Source organism: Telmatherina bonti (assembly GCF_933228915.1).
Source record: "Telmatherina bonti genome assembly, chromosome: 5".
NCBI classification, from domain to species: domain Eukaryota; kingdom Metazoa; phylum Chordata; class Actinopteri; order Atheriniformes; family Telmatherinidae; genus Telmatherina; species Telmatherina bonti.
Window position 1 is genome coordinate 1,032,226 of NC_136623.1, and position 17,370 is coordinate 1,049,595.

General features: G+C 48.5%; 1 protein-coding gene across 2 annotated transcripts in view; it reads right to left on the reverse strand.

The window, feature by feature from the left end:
- Nucleotides 1-17,002: 17,002 nt before the first annotated feature.
- Nucleotides 17,003-17,370, reverse strand: part of arhgef2b (rho/rac guanine nucleotide exchange factor (GEF) 2b) — an 81,513-nt gene continuing 81,145 nt past the window's right edge. For both annotated transcript variants that reach the window (XM_079241411.1, XM_079241410.1), the window contains exons 21-22: nt 17,248-17,370; nt 17,003-17,126 (exon numbers count right to left, since the gene is read on the reverse strand). The exon at nt 17,248-17,370 is cut by the window's right edge. In XM_079241411.1, coding sequence (XP_079097537.1) covers nt 17,092-17,126; nt 17,248-17,370 — 158 coding nt within the window. In that variant the 3' untranslated portion in view covers nt 17,003-17,091. The remainder of the gene's footprint in view (nt 17,127-17,247) is intronic.

Sequence of the window (17,370 nt, forward strand, 5' to 3'; positions counted from 1 at the left end):
CCTGGATGTTCACCGGTAGGTGTGGTACTGTCCTCCTGGATGTTCACCGGTAGGTGTGGTACTGTCCTCCTGGATGTTCACCGGTAGGTGTGGTAATGTCCTCCTCCTGGATGTTCACCGGTAGGTGTGGTAATGTCCTCCTGGATGTTCACCGGTAGGTGTGGTAATGTCCTCCTGGATGTTTACCGGTAGGTGTGGTAATGTCCTCCCCCTGAATGTTTACCGGTAGGTGTGGTAATGTCCCCCTGGATGTTCACCGGTAGGTGTGGTAATGTCCTCCCCCTGGATGTTCACCGGTAGGTGTGGTAATGTCCTCCTGGATGTTAACCGGTAGATGTGGTAATGTCCTCCTGGATGTTCACCGGTAGGTGTGGTAATGTCCTCCTCCTGGATGTTTACCGGTAGGTGTGGTAATGTCCTCCTGGATGTTCACCGGTAGGTGTGGTAATGTCCTCCTGGATGTTCACCGGTAGGTGTGGTAATGTCCTCCTGGATGTTCACCGGTAGGTGTGGTAATGTCCTCCTCCTGGATGTTCACCGGTAGGTGTGGTAATGTCCTCCTGGATGTTCACCGGTAGGTGTGGTAATGTCCTCCTGGATGTTCACCGGTAGGTGTGGTAATGTCCTCCCCCTGGATGTTCACCGGTAGGTGTGGTAATGTCCTCCCCCTGGATGTTCACCGGTAGGTGTGGTAATGTCCTCCTGGATGTTCACCGGTAGGTGTGGTAATGTCCTCCTGGATGTTCACCGGTAGGTGTGGTAATGTCCTCCTCCTGGATGTTCACCGGTAGGTGTGGTAATGTCCTCCTGGATGTTTACCGGTAGGTGTGGTAATGTCCTCCCCCTGGATGTTCACCGGTAGGTGTGGTAATGTCCTCCTGGATGTTCACCGGTAGGTGTGGTAATGTCCTCCTGGATGTTCAGCGGTAGGTGTGGTAATGTCCTCCTGGATGTTCACCGGTAGGTGTGGTAATGTCCTCCTGGATGTTTACCGGTAGGTGTGGTAATGTCCTCCTGGATGTTCACCGGTAGGTGTGGTAATGTCCCCCTGGATGTTCACCGGTGGGTGTGGTAATGTCCTCCTCCTGGATGTAGACCGGTAGGTGTGGTAATGTCCTCCTAGATGTTCACCGGTGGGTGTGGTAATGTCCTCCTCCTGGATGTTCACCGGTAGGTGTGGTAATGTCCTCCTGGATGTTCACCGGTAGGTGTGGTAATGTCCTCCTGGATGTTCACCGGTAGGTGTGGTAATGTCCTCCTGGATGTTTACCGGTAGGTGTGGTAATGTCCTCCTGGATGTTCACCGGTAGGTGTGGTAATGTCCTCCTGGATGTTTACCGGTAGGTGTGGTAATGTCCTCCTGGATGTTCACCGGTAGGTGTGGTAATGTCCCCCTGGATGTTCACCGGTGGGTGTGGTAATGTCCTCCTCCTGGATGTTCACCGGTGGGTGTGGTAATGTCCTCCTAGATGTTCACCGGTGGGTGTGGTAATGTCCTCCTCCTGGATGTTCACCGGTAGGTGTGGTAATGTCCTCCTGGATGTTCACCGGTAGGTGTGGTAATGTCCTCCTGGATGTTTACCGGTAGGTGTGGTAATGTCCTCCTGGATGTTCACCGGTAGGTGTGGTAATGTCCTCCTGGATGTTCACCGGTGGGTGTGGTAATGTCCTCCTAGATGTTCACCGGTGGGTGTGGTAATGTCCTCCTCCTGGATGTTCACCGGTAGGTGTGGTAATGTCCTCCTGGATGTTCACCGGTAGGTGTGGTAATGTCCTCCTGGATGTTCACCGGTAGGTGTGCTAATGTCCTCCTGGATGTTCACCGGTAGGTGTGGTAATGTCCTCCTGGATGTTCACCGGTGGGTGTGGTAATGTCCTCCTAGATGTTCACCGGTGGGTCTGGTAATGTCCTCCTCCTGGATGTTCACCGGTGGGTGTGGTAATGTCCTCCTAGATGTTCACCGGTAGGTGTGGTAATGTCCTCCTCCTGGATGTTCACCGGTAGGTGTGGTAATGTCCTCCTGGATGTTCACCGGTAGGTGTGGTAATGTCCTCCTGGATGTTTACCGGTAGGTGTGGTAATGTCCTCCCCCTGGATGTTCACCGGTAGGTGTGGTAATGTCCTCCTGGATGTTAACCGGTAGGTGTGGTAATGTCCCCCTGGATGTTCACCGGTGGGTGTGGTAATGTCCTCCTCCTGGATGTTCACCGGTAGGTGTGGTAATGTCCCCCTGGATGTTCACCGGTAGGTGTGCTAATGTCCTCCTGGATGTTAACCGGTAGGTGTGGTAATGTCCCCCTGGATGTTCACCGGTGGGTGTGGTAATGTCCTCCTCCTGGATGTTGACCGGTGGGTGTGGTAATGTCCTCCTGGATGTTCACCGGTAGGTGTGGTAATGTCCTCCTGGATGTTCACCGGTAGGTGTGGTAATGTCCTCCTAGATGTTCACCGGTGGGTGTGGTAATGTCCTCCTCCTGGATGTTCACCGGTAGGTGTGGTAATGTCCTCCTAGATGTTCACCGGTGGGTGTGGTAATGTCCTCCTCCTGGATGTTCACCGGTAGGTGTGGTAATGTCTTCCTGGATGTTCACCGGTAGGTGTGGTAATGTCCTCCTCCTGGATGTTCACCGGTAGGTGTGGTAATGTCCTCCCCCTGGATGTTCACCGGTAGGTGTGGTAATGTCCCCCTGGATGTTCACCGGTAGGTGTGGTAATGTCCCCCTGGATGTTCACCGGTAGGTGTGGTAATGTCCTCCTCCTGGATGTTCACCGGTAGGTGTGGTAATGTCCTCCCCCTGGATGTTCACCGGTAGGTGTGGTAATGTCCCCCTGGATGTTCACCGGTAGGTGTGGTAATGTCCCCCTGGATGTTCACCGGTAGGTGTGGTAATGTCCTCCTGGATGTTCACCGGTAGGTGTGGTAATGTCCTCCCCCTGGATGTTCACCGGTAGGTGTGGTAATGTCCTCCTGGATGTTAACCGGTAGGTGTGGTAATGTCCCCCTGGATGTTCACCGGTGGGTGTGGTAATGTCCTCCTCCTGGATGTTGACCGGTAGGTGTGGTAATGTCCTCCTGGATGTTCACCGGTGGGTGTGGTAATATCCTCCTGGATGTTCACCGGTAGGTGTGGTAATGTCCTCCTGGATGTTCACCGGTAGGTGTGGTAATGTCCCCCTGGATGTTCACCGGTGGGTGTGGTAATGTCCTCCTGGATGTTCACCGGTGGGTGTGGTAATGTCCTCCTGGATGTTCACCGGTGGGTGTGGTAATGTCCTCCTGGATGTTCACCGGTAGGTGTGGTAATGTCCTCCTGGATGTTTACCGGTAGGTGTGGTAATGTCCTCCTCCTGGATGTTCACCGGTAGGTGTGGTAATGTCCTCCCCCTGGATGTTCACCGGTAGGTGTGGTAATGTCCTCCTGGATGTTCAGCGGTAGGTGTGGTAATGTCCTCCTGGATGTTCAGCGGTAGGTGTGGTAATGTCCTCCTGGATGTTCACCGGTAGGTGTGGTAATGTCCTCCTGGATGTTCACCGGTAGGTGTGGTAATGTCCTCCCCCTGGATGTTCACCGGTAGGTGTGGTAATGTCCTCCTGGATGTTAACCGGTAGGTGTGGTAATGTCCTCCTCCTGGATGTTGACCGGTAGGTGTGGTAATGTCCTCCTGGATGTTCACCGGTAGGTGTGGTAATGTCCTCCTGGATGTTAACCGGTAGGTGTGGTAATGTCCTCCTGGATGTTCACCGGTAGGTGTGGTAATGTCCTCCTGGATGTTGACCGGTAGGTGTGGTAATGTCCTCCTGGATGTTGACCGGTAGGTGTGGTAATGTCCCCCTGGATGTTCACCGGTAGGCGTGGTAATGTCCTCCTGGATGTTCACCGGTGGGTGTGGTAATGTCCTCCTGGATGTTCACCGGTGGGTGTGGTAATGTCCTCCTGGATGTTCACCGGTAGGTGTGGTAATGTCCTCCTGGAGGTTCACCGGTAGGCGTGGTAATGTCCTCCTGGATGTTCACCGGTGGGTGTGGTAATGTCCTCCTGGATGTTCACCGGTGGGTGTGGTAATGTCCTCCTGGATGTTCACCGGTGGGTGTGGTAATGTCCTCCTGGATGTTCACCGGTAGGTGTGGTAATGTCCTCCTGGATGTTCACCGGTAGGTGTGGTAATGTCCTCCTCCTGGATGTTCACCGGTAGGTGTGGTAATGTCCTCCTGGATGTTTACCGGTAGGTGTGGTAATGTCCTCCCCCTGGATGTTCACCGGTAGGTGTGCTAATGTCCTCCTGGATGTTCACCGGTAGGTGTGCTAATGTCCTCCTGGATGTTCACCGGTGGGTGTGGTAATGTCCTCCTCCTGGATGTTGACCGGTAGGTGTGGTAATGTCCTCCTGGATGTTGACCGGTAGGTGTGGTAATGTCCTCCTGGATGTTCACCGGTGGGTGTGGTAATGTCCTCCTGGATGTTCACCGGTAGGTGTGGTAATGTCCTCCTGGATGTTCACCGGTAGGTGTGGTAATGTCCTCCTGGATGTTCACCGGTAGGTGTGGTAATGTCCTCCTGGATGTTGACCGGTAGGTGTGGTAATGTCCTCCTGGATGTTCACCGGTGGGTGTGGTAATGTCCTCCTAGATGTTCACCGGTGGGTGTGGTAATGTCCTCCTCCTGGATGTTCACCGGTAGATGTGGTAATGTCCTCCTGGATGTTCACCGGTAGGTGTGGTAATGTCCTCCCCCTGGATGTTCACCGGTAGATGTGGTAATGTCCTCCTGGATGTTCACCGGTAGGTGTGGTAATGTCCTCCTCCTCGATGTTCACCGGTAGGTGTGGTAATGTCCTCCTCCTCGATGTTCACCGGTAGGTGTGGTAATGTCCTCCTGGATGTTCACCGGTAGGTGTGGTAATGTCCTCCTGGATGTTCACCGGTAGGTGTGGTAATGTCCTCCTGGATGTTAACCGGTAGGTGTGGTAATGTCCTCCTGGATGTTCACCGGTAGGTGTGGTAATGTCCCCCTGGATGTTCACCGGTGGGTGTGGTAATGTCCTCCTCCTGGATGTTCACCGGTAGGTGTGGTAATGTCCTCCTGGATGTTGACCGGTAGGTGTGGTAATGTCCTCCTGGATGTTCACCGGTAGGTGTGGTAATGTCCTCCTGGATGTTCACCGGTGGGTGTGGTAATGTCCTCCTGGATGTTCACCGGTAGGTGTGGTAATGTCCTCCTGGATGTTCACCGGTAGGTGTGGTAATGTCCTCCTCCTGGATGTTCACCGGTAGGTGTGGTAATGTCCTCCTGGATGTTCACCGGTAGGTGTGGTAATGTCCTCCTGGATGTTCACCGGTGGGTGTGGTAATGTCCTCCTCCTGGATGTTCACCGGTAGGTGTGGTAATGTCCTCCTGGATGTTCACCGGTAGGTGTGGTAATGTCCTCCTCCTGGATGTTCACCGGTAGGTGTGGTAATGTCCTCCTGGATGTTGACCGGTAGGTGTGGTAATGTCCTCCTGGATGTTCACCGGTAGGTGTGGTAATGTCCTCCTGGATGTTCACCGGTAGGTGTGGTAATGTCCTCCTGGATGTTCACCGGTAGGTGTGGTAATGTCCTCCTGGATGTTCACCGGTAGGTGTGGTAATGTCCTCCTCCTGGATGTTCACCGGTAGGTGTGGTAATGTCCTCCTCCTGGATGTTCACCGGTAGGTGTGGTAATGTCCTCCTCCTGGATGTTCACCGGTAGGTGTGGTAATGTCCTCCCCCTGGATGTTCACCGGTAGGTGTGGTAATGTCCTCCCCCTGGATGTTCACCGGTAGGTGTGGTAATGTCCTCCTCCTGGATGTTCACCGGTAGGTGTGGTAATGTCCTCCTGGATGTTCACCGGTGGGTGTGGTAATGTCCTCCTGGATGTTCACCGGTAGGTGTGGTAATGTCCTCCTGGATGTTCACCGGTAGGTGTGGTAATGTCCTCCTCCTGGATGTTCACCGGTAGGTGTGGTAATGTCCTCCTCCTGGATGTTCACCGGTAGGTGTGGTAATGTCCTCCTCCTGGATGTTCACCGGTAGGTGTGGTAATGTCCTCCCCCTGGATGTTCACCGGTAGGTGTGGTAATGTCCTCCCCCTGGATGTTCACCGGTAGGTGTGGTAATGTCCTCCTGGATGTTCACCGGTAGGTGTGGTAATGTCCTCCTGGATGTTCACCGGTGGGTGTGGTAATGTCCTCCTCCTGAAGTCGACCACCATCTCCTTCGTCTCACTGGTGTTCAGGCACAGGTGGTTGCGCTCACACCAGTTCACAAAGTCCATGATGACCGACCGGTACTCAAGTTCGTTTCCCTCCAACACCCGTCCCACAATGGCGGAGTCGTCAGAGAACTTCTGTAGGTGGCAGCTGTCCGTGTTGTAGGTGAAGTCCTAGGTGTAGATGGTGAAGAGGAAAGGTGCCCTGAGGTACCCCTGTGCTGCAGACCTCTGACTCACAGCCGCACGTACTGTGGACGGTCAGTGAGGTAGTCGATGGTCCAGGCAGCGAGATGTCCGTCTACTCCCGCGTCCTCCAGCTTCCTTGGAAGCAACGCCAGCATGATGGTGTTGAAGGTGCTGTAGAAGTCGAAGAACATGACCCTCACAGCTCAGCCGGTGGTCTCCAGGTGGGTGAGCGCCCGCTGCAGCAGGTAGATGAATCATGGAAAAGGAAGGTTTTCAGCTCCATCTTAAAGGTGTGGAGGGAGTCTGCCTCCTGAACCCACGGTGGGAGCTGGTTCCATCAGAGAGGAGCCTGATAGCTAAAGGCCCTTCCTCCCATAGGACTCTTTGAGACTCTGGGAACCACCAGTAAACCTGCAGTCTGAGAGCCAAGTGCTCTATTTGGAATATATGGAACTATAAGATCTTTTATGTACAATGGAGCTTGGTCATGGAGAGCTTTATATGTGAGGAGAAGAATTTTAAACTTTATCCTGGATTTAACAGGGAGCCAGTGTAGAGAGGCTAAAACTGGTGAAATATGATCTCTCCTGCTAGTCCTCATCAGAACCCTCGCTGCAGCATTTTGGATCAGATGGAGACTTCTCAGAGCATATTTGGGACAACCCATAAGTAAGGAATTGCAGTAATCCAGTCTGGAAGTAATAAAGGCATGGACTCATTTTTCTGCATCTTTCTGAGACAAGATGCTCCTAATTTTTGCAATATTACGCAGGTGGAAGAAGGCGGTTCTAGAAACCTGTTTTACATGTGAGCTAAAAGACAAGTCCTGGTCAATAATGACTCCAAGGTTCCTCACAGTGGTACTGGAGGCCAGATTAATGCCATCCAGATTAATTACATAACTGGATAATGTTCTAAGTTTTTCAGGACTGAAGATAAGGATCTCTGTCTTGTCTGAGTTTAAAAGGAGAAAATTCAGAGTCATCCAGGTCTTGATGTCTGTAAGACATCTTTGTAATCTAAGAAACTGATTGGTTTCATCTGGCTTCATGGAGAGGTAGATCTGAGTGTCATCCGCATAGCAATGAAACTTTATACCATGCTGCCTGATGATATTTACTAAGGGAAGCATGTGTTACACACTTCAAGAACGAGGCATGAACTGGTGTGCAACAGGATGACTTTTTTTAATTCTGTAAACACAGAAAATACAATATTTTAGAGATGGCACGTCTTTCTGGCTTAACAACTGGCGAGTTGCGCTTGGACTAAGCCGTTTCTAGGCAACGCACGGAACCCAGTCACTTCCCTTGCGCCACCGCTGCCATCTACTGGTGTAAAGTGGTATAACGCCACAAATTACTGGTAAAACCTTCACAGGTAGATATGGGTCTGCCAAACAGCAAAAACAAGTAAACCACATAAGAAATAGCATGAAAAATTGTTGGGGGGTGTCTTTTATCATTAAAAAAGTCCTGGGTGCCACACATGTATAATGTGAAAAGTATTGGTCCAAGTACAGAACCCTGAGGAACTCCATGACTTAGCCTGGTGTGTGAGGAAGACTCATCATTTACATTTACAAACTGAAATCTATCAGATAAATATGACTGGAACCAGTCTAATGCGGTCCCTTTAATCCCAATAACATGTTCCAGCCTCTGTAGCAGAATATTGTGATCAATAGTGTCGAATGCAGAACTGAGATCTAAAAGAATGAGTCCAGACAGAAGTCCTTTATCTGAGGCCATGAGAAGATCATTAGACTTTCACCAGTGCTGTCTCTGTGCTATGATGAGCTCTAAATCCTGACTGGAACTCTTCAGATTGTTTCTGCTCAGATAGGAACATAGTTGGGTTGAAACTGTTTTCTCCAGAACTTTAGACCAGAAGGGGAGATTAGATATTGGTCTATAATTAGCTAAAAGTCCTGGATCCAGAGTTGGTTTTTTAAGCAACGGTTTAATTACAGCTGTCTTAAAATATTGAGGTACATATCCTATTAATAGAGATGAACTGATCAGGTCCAGTACAGATGTATTGATTAGGAAACATATTTCCTTGAATAATCTGGTTGGGATGGGGTCTAAAACACAGGCTGAAGGTTTAGATGAAGCTATTATGTTGGTTAACTCGGAGAGCTGTACAGGCAAGAAACGGTCCAAATGACCATCAGCTTCTAAAGACGTCTCTAAGGCTGCTGCAGATGAAATAACATTAGTAGTGTTCAGGTTATTACTGATTTCCTTCCTGATAGAAACTATTTTGTTTCCAAAGAAACTCATAAAGTCGTCACAGCTGAGGCTGAAAGGAATAGATGGCTCAACGGCACTATGGCTCTTAGTCGGTCTGGTTCCAGTGCTGAAGAGAAACCTGGGGTTGTTCTTCTTCTCCTCTATCAATGATGAATAATAAGCTGTTCTAGCCACACGCAAGGCTTTTTATACACTATTAACTTTCTTTCCAGACTATGTGAGTGGGCCTCGCCTAGGTGGGGAAATCCAGCAAAAATAAACTAAAGGCCACCCCAGGCACATGTGAAGAACTTTCTCCCTTTTTCCAAAACACACAACTCGGGCACATGTGATCAAATGCAAAACAGGGAGTGGGTAATCATCTACAGGGAGCAGAAACACCCGGCGTTCCCTCCTGCTCGCCGCTTCAAGGTGAGCGTTAAGATGGAGAGAAAACTAAGTCTGGAGACTTCCCGTGGAAGAAAACACCTGTGTGGGAAAACTTCCACCTTGCGTCTCCCACAAAGGTAGGAGGATAATAATACGGCAAAAGATTAAATAGTATTAGATTACATAATATGTAGTATCATTGTTAATGTAGTGTTGTATTTAGTATTATATTGTATTGCTAAATATCTCTGACATTGGCTAGGATAACAGACAACAGAAGATTAGTTAATATTAAAATATAAAATTTCATGATGTAGATGGTGTTGCTGACTGATGAGGAAGTGTATTGTATCATTCAGAAATCAGGAAAAAGCATATGATAAATTTAAGATCTAATATAAAAATTTAAGCTCTTAGAAATCCCTCTAATTCCCACTGAAAGGCAAAAGCACTTCTCCCAAACACTCCTATTGCCCAACAAACTCATTTTGACATCCCAATCATGTTATTTCACTGCACACACACTGTATCTAAATCATGTTAGAAAATCTAAAGAATAACAGGACGGCACGTTGAGCCATAACTAATAAACTGAGAAGACAGAATGTTACAGCACTTATAGAGATGACGACCCCTCAGAATGAAGACAGCTGCAAGACTGAACTGTTTGTGTTGGAAGTTAAATCAAGTTGGAGAAATGATTATTAGATCTGCGCCTGTAATAACCACGGCTGACCACCAGGTGTCACTGGTGTGATCTGTTTCATCAGGCTGTGGAGCATTGACTCATGGCTTCATTGACCCATCTCTAGCCCCCCGTATCAGATTTACATCCCCGGATGGCAGCGTTAGTCTCGCAGAAGAGTCGTGAGCAGGAGAAGATGCAGCTTGGTGCGCTACCTATAAAAACAGCCACTTAAACACGCGTACAACTAAAAATATAGGAAGAAGCCTAACTAGGAGACCTACCACGGCGGTGCAAATATAAGGCCAACTCCGCTTTGAAGCAGCGAGGGACCTCCATGATGGCCGGAAGTTGTGCAGTCAGTCATACACCTGTTTAAATACGTCGCCCCCATCAGCTGATTGGCTGGCAATGCAACCACCCATCTTATACTGCCAACATAGTGTTATACACATTAAAGCTGTCATTCTAGCAACACATTCATGGACCTGTGTTGGAATAAAGCTTGGATGGGTGTTTCCTGTCAGGTTAACACATGGTGTTGGAGGAAATACTGCTGAAATAGACTTCTTACATTTGTTAACAACACTGACAAACATCGACTAGAATGGATTTTCTTCTCAGCCCTTGTGTAGTCAAGTAAAGTAAACTCAAAAGTTATTAAAAAATGATCAGACAGAACAGGGTTATGAGGAAAAACTGTTAGTTGATCACTTTTGATGCCACATGTCAGAAGAAGATCCAGAGTGTGACGATGAGAATGAGTCGGTCTGTGGACATTTTGGGAAAATCCAATTGAACTTAATATGGAGTTAAAGGCAATGTTTAAACTGTCATGTTCATCATCAAGATGAATGTTAAAATCCCCCAGAACAATAACTTCAGCACTAAGTCTGATAAGAGGTCTGAGAAGTCAGTTAGGAACTGTGAGGAAGATCCAGGTGGACGGTAGACTACTACTAGGAGAAGTGGCTTCTCTCATTTCCATCTTGGGTGGGAGAGACTAAGAGTCAGGTGTTCAAAGCTATTGGAACTATTTTTATGTTTAGGACTAATCAATAGTTCTGATTTAAAGATAGCTGCCACACCTCCTCCTCGACCTGTAGTTCTGGGAACATGAACATTTAGACAATCTGGTGGAGTCGATTCATTAATACTAACATGATCCTCCTGCTGCAGCAGGTTTCCGTAAGACAGAATAGATCAATATAATGATCAGTAATCAGGTCATTGATTAACAGAGACTTCGACACAAGAGATCTGATATTCAATAAACTGCATTTAATGGTTTTATTATTTTGTCTTATTGGATTCATTGTTTTGATATTAATGAAGTTTTCATGGTTTACTCAGGGTTGTGGGGGGGCAGATACCATCATTATGGGTTGTGGGGGGGGCAGATACCATCATTATGGGTTTTGGGGAGAGGGGGGGGGGGGGGGGGCAGGGGTGAGATTACAGAAAAGCATGTGAGACTACAACTCTGCTTCCTAGTCTCAGTCCTGAACAGTCATGGGTTTAACTGACTAATAAAATGATCCATGTTCCTACAAACGAGAGCTGCTCCATCCACTGTGGGATGAATCCCGTCTCTCCTAATAAGACCAGGTTTTCCCCAGAAGCTTTTCCAGTTATCTATAAAGCCCACATTTTGTTCTGGGCACCACCTGGACAGCCAGCGGTAAAAGGATGACAAACAGCTAAACAAGTCATCGCTGGTCAGGTCTGGCAGGGGTCCGGAGAAAACCACGGAGTCTGACATGGTTTTAGCAAAGTCACACACTGAGGCAACATTTACTTTGGTGATCTCTGATTGGTGTAACCGGGTGTCATTTACCCCAACATGAATAATAATCTTCTTGTATTCTGAGGTACAAATGATGGACAAATGTGAGTTCTTAGGTGTCTCTTTCTCCAAACATCTGAGCTGGCAGTCCAACACCTGTAATATTTCTAAAAAGGCTAACACCAAAAACACCCTTCTTTTAAACTTTTATCGTCATGTGAATGAAAAGGAGACGTTAAACAGTTTGCTCTGCCCTAACAACAACAGGCTGCGACCTACCGCTTCTGGAAGACATCCAGATATTTAAAAAGAGCTTCACAGATCATTAATGATCCCGCTGGCCGTCCTGCTACTGAGGTGTTTGAGGTCCTGCCCTCACGTAGACCATACAGCGCTATTACATGCACATCTCATTCAAACAACAAAGTGTGTTCAGGGAGAGGCTTCTTCAGGTCCGATGTAAGACTGAAAGATACAGAAGATCATTCCTGCCAGCAGCCATCAGCCTCCGGAACAAGACCTCCTCTAGTTATTATTATTATATACTGCAATATTTCCCTTTGGGGATTAATAAAGTATTTTTCTTTTCATTTCATCTCAGGACACAGAGTTTCTTTCCACAAAAAGTTTTGCACTCTGAAAATGCCTCAGACATGTACCTTATCACCACTTCAGTTATCATTGTAGCCATCTTTTTATTTCTCTTATGTTTTTCCTCTATTTTAGGATGTCTTTATGTGTGTTGTATGTTTGTGCTCTTATTACCGGTTTCCAGTGTGGTTTTATTACAGCGAATGGCAAATAAACTGAACTGAATAGAGATTTACAGGTGGATTAGTACAGAGCCAGACCTTTCGGTCAAAATCATCATCCATGTGGAAGTTGCACCTGAAACCTCCATCCTGCTCATCTTCATTGATCACCAGTCTCTGGGGTGGACCGGGATTTAGACAGTGGTCCAGTGGACCAGTCTGGGTCTTTTCTGTTAAACCTCCTTGATATCAGCACAATGAAACCAGTCCGTTGCTGATGTCACACAACTAAATAAACACAACAGTCAGAAAGCAGCTGAATAGATTTATTAAGACACATACAGCAGGAATCAATGAGGCTGATCAGAGATCAATACAAACGTACTTCAGTCCAGCTTTACTATTAAACTACAATTCAGTGTTACAGCATCAGTTCAGCACTTTCAGCCATTTCATCTGGATGTGAGGGGACCACATCTGGATGTTACGGGACCACATCTGGATGTTACGGGACCACATCTGGATGTGAGGGGACCACATCTGGATGTTACGGGACCACATCTGGATGTTACGGGACCACATCTGGATGTGACGAGACCACATCTGGATGTTACGGGACCACATCTGGATGTGACGGGACCACATCTGGATGTGACGGGACCACATCTGGATGTGACGGGACCACATCTGGATGTGACGGGACCACATCTGGATGTGAGGGGACCACATCTGGATGTGAGGGAACCACATCTGGATGTTACGGGACCACATCTGGATGTGACGGGACCACATCTGGATGTTACGGGACCACATCTGGATGTGACGGGACCACATCTGGATGTGAGGGGACCACATCTGGATGTGAGGGAACCACATCTGGATGTTACGGGACCACATCTGGATGTGACGGAACCACATCTGGATGTGAGGGAACCACATCTGGATGTGAGGGGACCACATCTGGATGTGAGGGAACCACATCTGGATGTGAGGGGACCACATCTGGATGTGACGGGACCACATCTGGATGTGACGGGACCACATCTGGATGTGACGGGACCACATCTGGATGTGAGGGGACCACATCTGGATGTTACGGGACCACATCTGGATGTGACGGGACCACATCTGGATGTGAGGGAACCACATCTGGATGTTACGGGACCACATCTGGATGTTACGGGACCACATCTGGATGTGACGGGACCACATCTGGATGTGACGGGACCACATCTAGATGTGAGGGGACCACATCTAGATGTTACGGGACCACATCTGGATGTTATGGGACCACATCTGGATGTTATGGGACCACATCTGGATGTTATGGGACCACATCTGGATGTTACGGGACCACATCTGGATGTGAGGGAACCACATCTGGATGTTATGGGACCACATCTGGATGTTACGGGACCACATCTGGATGTGAGGGAACCACATCTGGATGTTACGGGACCACATCTGGATGTTATGGGACCACATCTGGATGTTACGGGACCACATCTGGATGTGAGGGAACCACATCTGGATGTTACGGGACCACATCTGGATGTGAGGGAACCACATCTGGATGTGAGGGAACCACATCTGGATGTTATGGGACCACATCTGGATGTGAGGGAACCACATCTGGATGTTACGGGACCACATCTGGATGTGAGGGAACCACATCTGGATGTTACGGGACCACATCTGGATGTTATGGGACCACATCTGGATGTGAGGGAACCACATCTGGATGTTACGGGACCACATCTGGATGTTACGGGACCACATCTGGATGTGAGGGAACCACATCTGGATGTTATGGGACCACATCTGGATGTGAGGGAACCACATCTGGATGTTACGGGACCACATCTGGATGTGAGGGAACCACATCTGGATGTTACGGGACCACATCTGGATGTGAGGGAACCACATCTGGATGTTACGGGACCACATCTGGATGTTACGGGACCACATCTGGATGTGAGGGAACCACATCTGGATGTTACGGGACCACATCTGGATGTTATGGGACCACATCTGGATGTTATGGGACCACATCTGGATGTTACGGGACCACATCTGGATGTTACGGGACCACATCTGGATGTTACGGGACCACATCTGGATGTTACGGGACCACATCTGGATGTTACGGGACCACATCTGGATGTTACGGGAACCACATCTGGATGTGACGGGACCACATCTGGATGTTACGGGACCACATCTGGATGTGAGGGGACCACATCTGGATGTGAGGGGACCACATCTGGATGTGAGGGGACCACATCTGGATGTGAGGGGACCACATCTGGATGTGAGGGAACCACATCTGGATGTTACGGGACCACATCTGGATGTGAGGGAACCACATCTGGATGTTACGGGACCACATCTGGATGTTACGGGACCACATCTGGATGTTACGGGACCACATCTGGATGTGAGGGGACCACATCTGGATGTTATGGGACCACATCTGGATGTTACGGGACCACATCTGGATGTGAGGGGACCACATCTGGATGTGAGGGGACCACATCTGGATGTTATGGGACCACATCTGGATGTTACGGGACCACATCTGGATGTTATGGGACCACATCTGGATGTGAGGGAACCACATCTGGATGTTATGGGACCACATCTGGATGTGAGGGGACCACATCTGGATGTGAGGGGACCACATCTGGATGTTATGGGACCACATCTGGATGTTACGGGACCACATCTGGATGTTATGGGACCACATCTGGATGTTACGGGACCACATCTGGATGTTATGGGACCACATCTGGATGTTACGGGACCACATCTTTTTAACACGTATGTAAACTACGTCCTTCATTTATGGTTCAGTGAAAATAAAAGTTTTCATGTCCAGATGTGAAATACAGAAAATCCTACAAGTTTCTGGATTAATTCTATCTTCGTGCTTGACGAGATGAATCCATTAGAAACCCGGAATATAAAATAATCCGTTACTGTTGCAGATCTATGAGACAGTACAGGTTAGTAGTGTTTATGAATCATCTTCTGCTGATGCAGCAGCGGAGTTTATATTCCGTCCAGGTCACTCTGGATGTTCTCAGCAGACCACGCAGGGCAGCGCGGCGGCGTGGTGGTTAGCAATGCGGCTTCCCAGCAAAAAGGTTGCTGGTTTGGGGATGGGAGGGGGGTTAGAATAGTGGTTTTTCTGTGTGAAGTTTGTATGTTCTCCCTGTGTGTCTGTGGGTTCTCTCTGGGTTCTCCAGCTTCCTCCCACAATCCAAAGACATGGTGTTAGATATTAACTGATCACTTCTGAGATGGAGGTCACTTTGGAGAAACATGTTTGCTACCCGACTGTAGAAGAGAACTGATGGAGGTGTTCCATTATGTTGAATAGTTTCTGTCTTCAATCAGCAGCCGGTGGTGTCCATGGTGACCGAGTCCTTGGTTACAGCATCTTTATTTTTATAATAAAACATCTGGACTTTCTGCAGCAGAAACTGACTTTTTTCTCATTTATGTCACATGGGAATAGACACAGTCTAACCCTAAGCTAACGTCCTTCATCATCATCATCACCAGCTGACAGCCCCTCCCACCTGTCCACACTACAAAGCTGACTGGTCACTTTCTATTAGTATAAAACACACAGCCATGCTAACATGCTACCATGCTAATGTAATGAGCCGTGATGTCACAACCCCCCCCCCCCCCCCCCCCCCTCCCCCCCCCTCACTCCCCAGAAGTTATTTTCTCCCAATATTTACAAGTTTTAACTTTGAATTTTTGGTTCCACTAGAAACACAAACACGTTTATATTCTGATGTTCAACAAACAGAATTTAAGTTTAAAAACAACAATTATTTTTCACGTGTTTATATAAATAAATTTCATACAGATTAAAAAACAAGTTCAAACCTGATTGGCAGGTTGTTTGGATGGCTGGTTCTGTGGTGACCATGACGGTTGACCATCAGACTGAAGATATGATCAATCAGTCGGTTTCAATCCAAATAAGAAGAACACCATGAGATCATCACAGCTCCTCTGGTTTTCCACCTCTCCATCTGGACGGCTGGCTTCCTCTGCCGATCCTCCCCGACACACACGGTCCTTCCTCCAGCAGGAAACCTCTTTTATCTTGGTTTCGTCCCAAATGTACGCAGCAAACCCAGCAAGACAGATTCTCCAAGAACTTCCACAGTGAAGCTTTTTCAGTTCTCAGTTCAACGCGATGAAAGGACACCAGAACCAGAACCAGAACCAGAACCAGAACCAGTACCAGAACTGTTTAAGGAGAAAACCCCCCAGAGGTTTTAAAAAGTCTGCCAAGTTTAGAACTGACAGATGTTAGAACCTGAGGGGAACTCCCCCCCACCCCTCCAGGCAGGTCATGTGGTTCTACTTCCTGTTTCTAACATTCAGAAATGTTGGAGGAAAAAAGTCGTCCAGCTGATATCAGAAAATGACATCATCTCCAGCAGTTTTGGTCCATCAGTGACATCACGGTGACATCGCGGTGACATCACGGTGACATCGCGGTGACATCACGGTGACATCGCGGTGACATCGCGGTGACATCGCGGTGACATCGCGGTGACATCGCGGTGACATCGCGGTGACATCACGGTGACATCACGGTGACATCGCGGTGACATCACGGTGACATCGCGGTGACATCGCGGTGACATCACGGTGACATCGCGGTGACATCACGGTGACATCACAGTGACATCACGGTGACATCGCGGTGACATCACGGTGACATCGCGGTGACATCACGGTGACATCACGGTGACATCGCGGTGACATCGCGGTGACATCGCGGTATAGGTGTGAGGTTAACTCTCGCTCTCCTCTGGAATGTCCTGTAGGTCTGAGGGGTCAGAGTTTATTGTTACCATAGTAACCTCTATTGATCGCTAATTATAAATATGACATATTAATCATTTTTATTATGACATAATAATAATTTCTTATCTGTCATCAATACTGACCTCTGGGGCTGTCAGAGCGAGGAGAGACCTTAGTGACTTCCTCCTCCTCTTCATTTCCTTCCTGGACGCCATCGAACTGATCAACAGGATCCTCTGTGGCCAATGGGGCGAGGGGGCGGGGCT